The 12,210-nt window shown below is 37.3% G+C and overlaps 1 protein-coding gene across 3 annotated transcripts in view; it reads left to right on the forward strand.

Moving 5' to 3' along the window:
* Positions 1-12,210, forward strand: part of hdac4 (histone deacetylase 4) — a 116,833-nt gene that overhangs the window by 57,287 nt on the left and 47,336 nt on the right. For 2 of the 3 annotated variants that reach the window (XM_055052949.1, XM_055052950.1), the window contains 3 exons: positions 1,130-1,250; positions 4,175-4,204; positions 4,458-4,576. In XM_055052949.1, the coding sequence (XP_054908924.1) occupies positions 1,130-1,250; positions 4,175-4,204; positions 4,458-4,576 (270 nt within the window). The remainder of the gene's footprint in view (positions 1-1,129; positions 1,251-4,174; positions 4,205-4,457; positions 4,577-12,210) is intronic. The other variant, XM_055052952.1, reaches the window with a different exon arrangement.

The following is a 12,210-nucleotide window of genomic DNA, read 5'->3' on the forward strand; positions in this document are numbered from 1 at the left end:
CTCACTGCTCCTACCTGCACCACACAACCCCTCTTTAAAAAAAAAAAAGAAAGAAGATAAACTGTGGCCTTAACAAGCTTTTTCTTCTTACTTTGTGGAAAAAAGTGGGACCGAAGCAGAATTATAAAAATGTGATGAAATCCACAACTAAGTCTATGTGCTACAGACTACATTTCTTTCCTGATTCAAATTGTGTGAAATCTATTGCTGATAAGTTCCAGAATTCCTCAGCCAACTTTGCCAATCTATAAAGTGAAAGTAATAGTTTTTGTATGAGTCATGATGACTGCAGAGTGCCCTCACTGTACTTGGATTTATAGGTTAAATGTGACCTGGAATTGAAATGTAATGAGTCTGTTGCTTTTATTTCCAGTGGGAAAGACGTGGCATTCAATATTTTGAGTACACTGTAATTAATAGATTTTGCCAGTAAAGTCTTGATTCTGCTCTAGGCAGAGAGAACGTACTGTTTGACGTCTATGGAAAGAGCTTTGGGTTGTAAACAGGAGAAGCTTTGTTAAGTACTGCACTAAATTGCATAGAAGGCAGCCTCATAAAAGCCAATTTGCTTCAGTGGGGAGGCGTTCATATTGGGATGTCAGCACTTACAGCTGCAGTGTGATTTAGAGAACATATATTAGACCTTGTCACTTTCACATGCTGAATTTACCACTTCCTCTCTCAAGCCTGACACATCACCTCTCGTCACTCCCACTGTCATTTTCCCATAAAAGCATCCCTTTTTCCAGCTTTTCTTGCTCTCGCTGAGATTTCCTCTGCCTGTTTCGCAGCTTTTCCTCCCCGTCTCTCACTTCCTGGATAATTTGTTTGTAAAGCTGTGAAATAAGAGTGGAAACTGAGGAGAGCACAAGATGGAAATGCAGCCCATGATTTGTGTGTAGTATGAATGGGAGCTGTTAAAACCTTCATGTTTGTGTCAAACACTGAGGTGGAAGTAAGATTCAAGGGCAGAAATCCCCCCTGCTCCCGACATTGATTCATTTTTGCTAAAATCCTGGTGGTTTTGGACTCATTTTGGGGACTTCACCCAGACACTTCTGTTTAGTAGTAACGGTCACTTACAGCATCAGTCACATGTGCTTTTCTTTCGGTGATTATCTCTGTCCAGGTGCTGTGGCCAGCACGGAGGTAAAGATGCGACTTCAGGAGTTTGTCCTGAACAAGAAGAAAGCCCTCGCTCAGCGAAACCTAAACCACTGTCTGCCCAGTGACCCTCGCTACTGGTATGGGTAAGTGTGACTGGCCGACTCTCTTGAAGGGAAATTTTTTCAGATATGCTTTGATCATTGGTTATTCTGAACAAGTTATGGGACAGGAAATTCTTACCGTATGATAACATTGAGCAAAAATAGCTTAATGACACAACCAATTAGACCAAAATGATCTAAGCATTTTTATTTGAAATAATAAAGCATCAATTATTATTACTGCTGCAGCAAAATCAATAGGTAATTTTATAGGTAGAATCTAGATTACATCAGATATAGTAGTAGCTATAGTATTTATACTCCATGCAGAAGTGACTGAAGTAGAAACATAATAAGCAGTTTTACACTTCTGCTCTTTATAAAGTTTCTCAATTATAACAAGCTAATAACAGCAGGATAGTTAGTCAGGCCATCGGCTCCAGTAGCCAGTTAGCAGTTAGCATCATAACAAACAGATCACTCATTAGCTGTCAGTTTTATAATACTTTGTTTCCCAAATATGAGTGATTGGTGACACTAGTTCAGTTTTTATTCTATTACTGGTTTTTCGAGAGTAAAAAGGGTTGCATCCTCCCCCAACAAGCCAAACTATGTTTTATTAATAGGTTGGGATGGGGCAGATTTAAATGTCTGTGGTTTTGGAATTGTAACTGTGATTTTCCATACCTGCTGTAGACAGAAAACTTTTCAAATAAAGTCAACTCTTTACTCAATCTTCTTATACTAATGAGTGAATGTTATATAATGGTGGTGTAAGTCTTTACAGTTTTGTAAGAGGTGGTTACTTTGATTGTTGCTGTTTTTACGTGAATGTTTGCATCTAAACAGCAGAAGGAACATATTGTCCTTGTGCAGAATAGCGGACATGATAGTTGTTGCCAGATGTTTGGTCATGCAAAGAGGACATTTGTTTAAGGGTGTCATAAAATTTGCTTAACTGTTTTCTTTCTGGACTTTGTTTTGGATTTGGATTATTATCTTTTCCAACTTATTTGTTTTCCAAAACAAATAAGTTATTTTTTCTGAAAATCAGATAATCATATCATTAATATAAGAACTTCCAAGAGTTGGATATAAAAGAAATCAAAGTTTATTTGAACTAAGCTATTTAGTGCTTTGTAAGTCTGCTTGGAATTTGACATTTTAAGTTTTTTTGTAAAAAAAACCCCATCAAAATCCCCATTTTAATTTCAATATAATGCAGATTGAGATACATGACAGGACCTGCAGTTCTGTTTTTAGACAGCAGACACTCAAACTGCCTCAGTTCACTCCTGTAGATATGTTGGAGTTTTTTCTCTGATCCTGGATGACGGAGCTGCTCTCCATATTGCTAAGTTTGAATCTAGAAACTTTAGAGTAAAGCTAATCTGAGCTTCTGATTGACGGCTATGAGTTTAAGTATCAAGCAGAACCATGTCGTGCAAAAAAACTAATGAGTCCTCGAGGGCCCAAAACCACGACTACACCATGAGGTCCTGTCTATCAACGCAGTCCGAATCAGGACACGGAGGCAGTCTTGGCAGAATCCATGAGTTTGTGTCTGGCGTTGAATAAACAGCCCTTAATAGAAAGCCAAGAACCCCAAATCCTGCAGCAGCCTCTGTAGTATATCCCGAGGCATCGAGATGTAAGCCTTTTCAAGGTTTGACAATCGACTAGAGCTGCTTTTCCAAAAGCCTGACAGTATATTTACCTGAAAAAATAAGCTTGCTTTGGAAATCCAGTCAGCTGGAAAGCAATATGTTATCTGGTTACAGAGAGCAACTTCTATTATGGGACATTATAAGGCAGATCAGCACAAAGTAGGGGACAAAAAAATTCTATATGGCTTCTATTTTTTTGTTAGTTAAAATTGTCCTCTAATCCACGAGTCAGTACTTTGTAGAACTGCCTTTTGCTGCAACTACCGATGCAAGTCTTTTGGGGTTTATCTCTATCAAATGCTCGACTAACATGAATTTTCAAGTCTTACTAAAGGTTCTAAGATGAATTTAGGACCGCAGAATGATAGTGTCACCACCATGTTTCACAGTGGATCACAGATCACTCAGATTCCACTTTTCTGTTTGTCTATTTCCACAGAAATAGAAGAGCACTGTTTATTTTATAGGACAGAGGTTGATACAAAACAGTGTGTATGATGCAGCTGTGATGGAAACTCTTTGTTGCCATGGGCCTTTATGGAGCAAAAAAAAGCAAAACTTGTCAAAATTGTAGTTTTAGCATTAATAAAATACTAATAAAGGTAAAATCTTATCATGTGTGATCCACCCATAGAGGTTTGTGTTTTAGCTGTTAAACAAGAACATAAAGAATAATTTTATAGCAAAGTACATTTCTCTGACTCTTCAAAACCTTCAAAAATCTGTCCAATCATGCACCTTCCTTTCATCAAAGAATTCAGTCTCTGAGTCATCATCTGTCTCATCTGAGTGTGAAAAGAAAAGTCCCTCATTGGGGAGAAATATCAAACATAAAATCTGTCGATGGCAGAGATAAAAGTCTCTCATCTTCATGGCTTTTGGAACAGAGTAAGCAGTGTGGTGTTCCAAACCCCCGTAGTGTAGGCGCCTGTCAGGGCCGTGCTTTTGTGTGTACATCAAATTGCCAACATCATCATTAGTCTCCGAGTTTAAACGACAGAGAAAATGCTGAAATGTCTAGGCTTTTTCTGTGTGCCGGTTGGCGGTGATTGACAGCCGGCTCTGTCTGAGGTGACTGTTTGAAGTGGGCAGTTAGAAGAAGAAAAAAACTGTGGTATCTCTTTTGCACTTTAAAGACGCTTTAATAAGTCAAAGATTTTGCCCATGCAGGAGATTTGAGTGGTTTTGCATCATTAGTTTAAAATACTTCTCTGTGTTTTTCGCACTATTGTGATTCTCCTCACTTTCTGGTTTGTCCTCTCTTCACCTCCCCTCCCGTACTCCACCTGTCTCATACAGCAGAGTCAGGAAACCGAAGCTTCACTTAAGGTGAATTAGTGCCTCTTTCTTTCTTCATTGTCTCTTTTCCTTTTCCACCTCCCTTAGTTGCTCACAGTCTCCTGTTTCTTTAAAAATCCTGACCTTGAAAAAGAAGATAGAAGCTGTCTTTTTCACTTCCTTAAGTGTGTAGGCGTGTGTGCATGAACTAGGTGCAATGGTTATTGTAGTTCTAAAAAAAAGTAGTGATATTGCATAATATGCTGCGGGTTATAAGACTTTTTTTTATTTGTATTTGTTGCAGAAAAACTCAGCATAGTTCTTTGGACCAGAGCTCACCCCCTCAGGCGGCGCTGTCAGCGTACACGCATCCAGTGTTGGGAGCGTTCGACTCAAAGGACGACTTTCCTCTGAGGAAAACGGGTAAAGAAATAAGACATTTTTTACTCGTACAAGAAGTAAATTGGCTTTCGAGGACCAAAAGCCTAAATTTGGGAGTCAGACACAGGAGGATTAATGAGGGTGGCTGAAATGCTCTTAATTGGAGATATCAAAAATATATTTAATGGCATCTTTTGAACCATTTTAATGTAAATGAAGCCAGAGGGAAGATAACGGCACTCCTCTGGATAGGAAAAGGAAAAACTTTGAAACTACTGAAAGTGTTTTAGAAGAAGCAATGCAAAAAAAGATGGTTTTATTCACCACTCACAGACCTTATTGGCTACAGATATTTTTGATGATTAAAGACATGTTTCTTTAACTTTTCCACTCCCAGTCAGGTTAGAACTGCAAACTGATGTGATAGCTTGTATTTAGGTCTGGACTTTGGCTGGGCCATCCAACACATTATGTTCTAAATTGTAACTGTGGCTGTTACAATTTGTAGTTGCAATGTAACAACATTTTAAATATTTCGAGGCGTATGTAAACTTTTATGAGGCAACACTTATTTATGATCAGTGTTCTGTTAAACAAAATAGTTCCTGATCGCCCTGATGCCCTAACAGGCGTGAGAAAATGATCATTCTTGCTTTTTGGACTCATCGGCTTGGTCCATCTGCTCGCACCAATGCTGGCCAAGCTGCGATGACTCAGTTAGAGTCAGCAGCTGCTTTGGCTGTACAGCTGTCTTTTTTCACCACTGGAAGCCAAACCCTGTGTACGTCGCACTGAGGTCCACCTGCTGAGATCTGCAAAGAGAAAACTCAGAGTTTGGACTTTCATAAATTTTCCTCTGAGATTTGGACAAAAAAGGAAGTCTGATACGTACAAGTGCTCTTGGAAGACGTTTGCTGCTTATCTGTGCGTCAGTTTACAGCCAGCTGTTGAATAACTACTGTGTAAATAGTTAGCAGACTGTGATCGTATTAGGCTGGCCTTCAGAGATATGAATCATGTTAAAGAGGAAGTGAGTGACAGCACTCGACACATCAGTGCACTCCTCGCGTCATTCATGACGCTTTTTCCCCCAAAGTTGGTCTTTTATCTATGCAAACTCTAAATGTGCATTGAATGTTCTGCATCTGTGCAGTGAGATGATGCGTACGGTTTATTACAGCAGGGCTTTGTCATAACGGTGCTCTGTGCACAGTGGACCACATTGAATGCTGTGACAGGAAGTCTGTAAGGCCTTCATTACAGAGGCATGCTTGTCATGCTGACCTTCCCTCTGCTGCTCATACATTACATTATTACACACAGACATTATCATCCCACACTTATAAAATGAGCACTAAGATTATTGATGTCCACATTTTTCAGTTATTATTCCACTTCTACTCTAGTTTCAAGCCTAAACAATCCAAGGTTTGTTAAATCGATCCTATTTATTCTTCTTACTGATACTTTAGCTATGCTAAACCTTGAATGTTTTTACATTCTGTTTAGTGTGATCAAACTTTAACACTACTTATTCGAGAGTTCAGAGTTCATTTTCTCAGATTTTCTAATAAGTGGATGTTCTAGCAAATTCATTCAGGTCAGATTGGTTGGAGAAGTTGCAAAAAACCCAACACAATCTAGATCATACAAGTTTCATTTATCAGGTTAAATTTTATAGCTCATCACAGGATGAATAGAAAACGTCTGATTAAGAATTGCTTGTTAGGAAGAGTCATGTTATGTCAGCAAAGCTTCAGTTTGCAAAATTAAGTCTAGATAAAAAAGACTTCTGAAACAGTGTTGCTGATACAGACAAGACCAATGTTTGACCATAATGCAGCATAATATTAGGAAATCTTACTGGTAAATATAGTGATTACGATATCAGTGGCGATAAATCAACGTTTTCTTCACTCTGCTCTCTCATGTACGGCCGGCTGGCTATCTGATATTCAGCATCTTGTAAACTGTAATCCTCAAAGTGAATGTCTTGATAAAAAACTGTTTTTTCCAATGTTAGTATTGCATAGATGACACAATACGTTTAGAGAAAATTAAGTGCACCACGTCAACACCAACATCTTGAACAAAATGTTAAGGATGGTAGTGGAGTTGTGATCATCTGGGCCTATTTGCAGCCACAGAATGAGTGCATTTTGCTGTTATTGAGTGGACTCTGAGAATAACAAAGCAAAATAAGCTATTGTCAAATATGAGGCCATCTGTTCGACATCGGAAGCTCGGTCTGAACTGGGTTTTGAAAAGGACATTGAACCCAAAGTTTGTAGCAGCAAATCTACAACCGAATAGCTAAATAGGTAAAGAATCTGTACGGTCTTTAGGTGTCAGTATGTTTGTTTATGAGTGACTGACTGGACCCAAGCCTATTCACACATGTAAAACTTTACATGGGTGACTGTGCCTCAGGGGAAAGAACAAGTTGTCTTCTAATAACAGGGTTTGGAGTTCAGTTTACACACCCTCCATATGTTTTTGTGGCTTTGAACAAATACAGTGAAATCCAACTTAGTGGCCAAACTCCAAATTGCTTCTTTCTGTGAATGGGTCGTTGAGAGTCACACTTATTGGACTTTGTTTTGCTGAAAGATTTGACTATAAATATATTTTTTTTTAAAAAACACTTGGTATGCGATGAATTCACTGCATTAATTTTTCTCATACAACTTTGTCTCAAAGTGGAACCACATGCAGCTTTTCATGCTGAAAGTTCAAATTAAAGTTTATGTTCTGTTGAGGAAGATTTAAAACCCCGGAATCAGGTCTAAAAAATAGCATTTATTGTGTTTTGGCACGTCATACCAAATTAAGATCTAATTTCGTGCAATGAGGATGTGAAACCATTATTTTAGCTTTTTGGTCCATAAAAGAAACGACGTGCTATTTATTACAATAGTGAAGTGCAGAAAAAAAAATGAAATAAAAAATCTTAAAATGCTTGCAAATGCTAGTTTTGGGGAAGTCTTAACCCTGCAACCTAAATCTGTTGCCAGCTGTGGGTGTGAACTTCTGGGTGTACTGTTACTAACTCCCCTTAAGGCTGTAGTAACTCAAAGACACACATGGGGAAATAATGAGAACCTTTGATTCAGAGCAAAATCCAGGAAGTGTTTTCCTGTCCTGTGGAGAATAAACAAAAAAACTACATGTGAACTGTGGCTATTTTTCATCACTGTCCTGTTGATGACTCAACAATACTGAGTGACTGTCAGTGACTTAACAGTGTCACAATAGAATAATAGTAGTCTTGTGGTAGACAAAGCAGACTTGAATTTTATTGAGACTTTATGTGACAGACCACTGGAGTCGGTTCCTCAAGGTGTGGATTTCAGGTACCGTCTTCTGCAACTTTTAAATAGGTGGTGGGTAGAGCCAAATACAAGACAATCCTGGAAGAAAACCTGTTAGAAACGACAAAAGGTTTGAGACTTGACCCTAAAGATATAGATGGTGCAAAAATAGATGAAGACAAAGTCATGTGTTTAAATCCTTTTGAGAATCTAAGATTGAAAATTCTCTATCTGGTTTGAATGAGCTTAAAATGTATTTCAAAGAAGAATTGGCAACAATGTCTGTGTCTAAATATGCAAAGCTGGTAGTGAAATCTCTGTCTGCATCAAAATGTGTCTCCGCTACATATTGAACCAACAAATACATCGCACACTTTTCCCATTTTTAATTGTAAAGTTTTTTTGTTTTTTTTTAAAGCTGTTGGTCATTTTATTTTTACTTCCCAATTAAACACTAAGTTCATCACATAAAATGCAGATTAATAACATAGGTTCCTGGTTGAGATCAATCTAAAAATGTTCTGTAACTATTTAAAAGTTACAGAACTTTACTTTTGTAAAGTTCTATAAATAATCAGCTGTTTTCACTGTTGATTTAATTAAGTTAGGACGTAAGACGTTATTATTAAAGTTTGATTTTAACCTTGCGTCATCTCCAGTAGGGGGGGTAATTAGCTGTAAGGAGTCACCTTTTGGGACAGACAATTACTTTTACTTATGTTTAATCCTGAAACTCATGTTTTACAGTAAACTCTTTAACTTTTATATTTCAAACAGAATGTACAGATAAGACTGCGTGCATTTTTTCCAGCTTCTGCACCTCTGATCCACTTATCTAATGTATCTCACATGTATGATGTTTCTCGGAAGCTTTGCTGATGAGCTGGAGCAAATGAGCCTATTGATTTCCATACAGTAAATCGCCTTCCTTCCCATTTATTGGCAGAGCGGCACGACTTTCCCCATCACGCCTCCAAGGAGCTCGGGGCTCCCTCCTGTCAAACAGTTGAGCAGCTGATCAATATGTTTTCTATCAAAAGCAGTTTCTTCATCAACTCCCTGTTGAAACATTCAGTAGCACTTAAACAGTCATTTAATCTAAACATCATATCCTCTTAATGGATTTATCAAAGTTTAAGGATGGAATCTTTTTGAGCATTCAATAAAAAATAGTAGTTTAGATCTTTATAGGCTTTTCTTATTTCGTCCCAGCAACAGGACCACAGAGGAAGAGGATATAAAGTTTAAAAATTCTACTTATTCTGGGTCATAAAAGTTGCAAAGTGGGACAATGACCTTTGCTGTAATGAAGCGCAACACCCGCCCTTGCCAACGGTTGCTCACAAAGTGCCCATAAAGGCTCAACAATGAAGGCGAGAGGAACTAATTCCAGAATAAAAGAGAGAAGTGGGAATTTAGCGGAAGTGAGAGAAAGGAGGGCAGAGAAGGAGGTGAAGAGGTGGAGGAGAGAGAGGGGGATCTGCAGCGAAATGCCAGCATCAGCAGTAAAACCAGTCTGGGCTCTCTGCAGCGAACATGTTTGCACGTGTGCAAACTGTCGTGCTTCTGCCCAGTCGGCATTAACACCCTTCAAAGTCACTCTGTCCTGAGGTGAACACCCCACAGTGACCAGTGCCCTTCAAACTCGTGCCGCCATGTCTGTCTCCTTCACTCTCCTTGTTTCCCGTCCTGGTTTCAGCTCATAACTTCCTTTCTCCTTCTGCTCCGTCATTTTTTTAACCCATATACGTTTCTTTTTATAACTCTAAATTAAGTTAAAAAAAATCATCATGAGAAATTTCACTTTTTAATATTAGTTGTAACAATATTTATGTTAAAATGTAATGTTGTGAGACTTAATCAATTAATCAAATTAATTGTAATTAAGCAGTTATTGAAATTTTCATCAATTAATTTGTAATCTGTTAATCATTGACTGGAGTATTTAGACTCAAAAGAAGCTATTTGTCAAAGAAAAAAAAAAACATATTCAGAGCAGAAATTATGCCAAAACCTTATGAAAAACTATTTTCATTTTACATTGATTTAGCCAAAACTCCTTGCATAGTTTTAGTCTCATTTGGTTTCTATAGATATATATTTGTTTGTTTGTTTCTTTTAAAAAGGAATGGATTTATTTGCATTGTTGCATGCATTATTAATATAAAAGAGGCTTTGATGCTTAAATAAAGAAATTAGTAGATCGTGACAGTTTTTGATCTGATTAATAGTCAGAATAATTGATAGCTTCACCAATTACTACTTTTTCAGCCTGAAATTGTGCAAACAAATATTCAAACAACAAAGGTAATAATATACAAGTTTTTTATGCTTCAAGTTTCTTAAGACCTTTCCTTATCAAGACATTAAGTCACTACCAGATGTTGCTGTGCAGCTGTTTTCGATCAGCTGATTACTGATCTGCAAATGTGGCCACCTGAACAAAAGCAAACATTTTGGCAGTTTACTGATCTGGCGCGCTAAAGTGTGTCAATGAAATGCCAAGCAGGATTTTAGTAATGTTTGAGCAGCTTTTGTGGCTGCCCATCAATCTGGAAATGTTTAAAAGTCCATTTCCAAAGTATTTGGAGTGAGTCTGTTAGGCGAGATAAAGATTATTCTAAAAGGGAAAATGTTAAGCTCTTGCCAATCTTTCCTGGATAAAGTTTTTGCTAGTTCACCTGGAGGTCAGACAAATCAAGTTCATAGAAATCTGACTGGATAAGCAGTCTAATGTTTTTGCAGTGGTTGTCAGTGAAAAGCCTCTTCTCTCTAAAATGAATGTGACAGCACAAACTTAGAGTTGTAAAGTTGCATCAGCATGAACCACAAAACTTCTCAAACAATTTCCCTTGCACTACGGCGGCTCTAATTCACAGCAGGACAATGAGCTAAAATACAGATGTGAATCCACTAGAAAAAGGCTGCAAAAGAAAATAATTATTGCATTGGACAATAGTCTAATAAATAAATCCTGTCACCTTTAAGAATTTCAATAAAGATAAAGCTGTGTTTAGAAATGTTGAGGAAAACATCTTCCAACATGTTTTCCAACGGTAACGGCTCTCACTCGGATGCCGCTCTGAGTAATTCCCTTCTTCTGCTGCACCCAGAATATATTGGGAGTACAAGGAGATTTTATAGGTCTTCATATAAGGTGTTCAAGGAAAAAAATACATTAAAAAGACATTTTTATTTGAAATATAAAAAAATGTTTTGAAAAAAATCTGTCTCATTTCATGGAGAACAGGAAGTAGCTCTTGGGAACTGCACTTCAACTCTCCAGGTTCAGTTCAGATTTTCATTTTTTTTGTTATTCTAAACTAGAGATGATAGAACGTACTTAAAACTCCTTAATAAAATAAAATCACCTTCATGTAAAACAAACTTCAGTGTCATTAAAAAGCCAGTCAACTCCAAAAAATTTAAACTTGTTGCAACAACTTAACTTGTGGGAACAACTTACTTATTTTTTGTGGGAATTACAAGTTGTGGCCACAAGTTTAATTTTTTTTCCCATGTCACCAGACAGGCTCTGTAATGTTGAGATGCTCTGTAGGATTTGTTCACACTGAAACAAATCCTCCAGACATGATTTTCAAGAGCGTGCTTGAAAATTTTATTTGCACTTTAAATATTAACTATGTTAAAATCCTGTCTTTTTTTGAGAATATTATGTGCATCCATTTTAACTTTTTGTAAGACCATTTTATAGCAAAAATAAAGTTTAATAAAAGTTGTAACTTTGACTACCACTATTTGAAAAGGTGCCTCAAAATCAGTAACTTTAGGCTGCAACAATCAAAAAAAAATGTTGCAACCTTCTTGAAGGACTGACTTTGGGCCAGATGGACAAAGTATTTTATTTTTTCCAAGCATCCATGTCACCCCATAATGCTGGCGCCCTGGGCAGCAAGCCATGTTTTCCATATTCAAAGCCGCCACTTCAGGTCAGAAGACACTTTCTTCCAAGCTCATAAAGTTTGTTGTAGAGGTTTATAAATTCAGAGTCTACTGTTTTCTCACATGCTGACTTTTAATGTTGACTTAAATAAACGTTGACACAATGATATTTATCTAAAGTTTTATTAATCTAATTTAAGACCCTGATGAGAAGCAGATGTTTTTTTAATGATGTGATATTTAGGATCTAAGCGAAAGTATACAAAATTATGCCAGTACAGTTATGAAATCCACTTTATAAAACATCTGTTGTTGATCAAATAATTGAGAACATCTGTGTTGCACAACAGCCAAAAAACATCTTAAAGAAAGTCAGTACATGTTGTGCCTGCTTTATACTGCAGATTGTAAAACATATATTTTCATATGCTGTAGGTTTTATTTGCTTCTAATAAAGTAAAA

The sequence above is a fragment of the Poeciliopsis prolifica genome, unplaced genomic scaffold, assembly GCF_027474105.1.
Source record: "Poeciliopsis prolifica strain line A6 unplaced genomic scaffold, Auburn_PproV2 SCAFFOLD036, whole genome shotgun sequence".
NCBI lineage: Eukaryota > Metazoa > Chordata > Actinopteri > Cyprinodontiformes > Poeciliidae > Poeciliopsis > Poeciliopsis prolifica.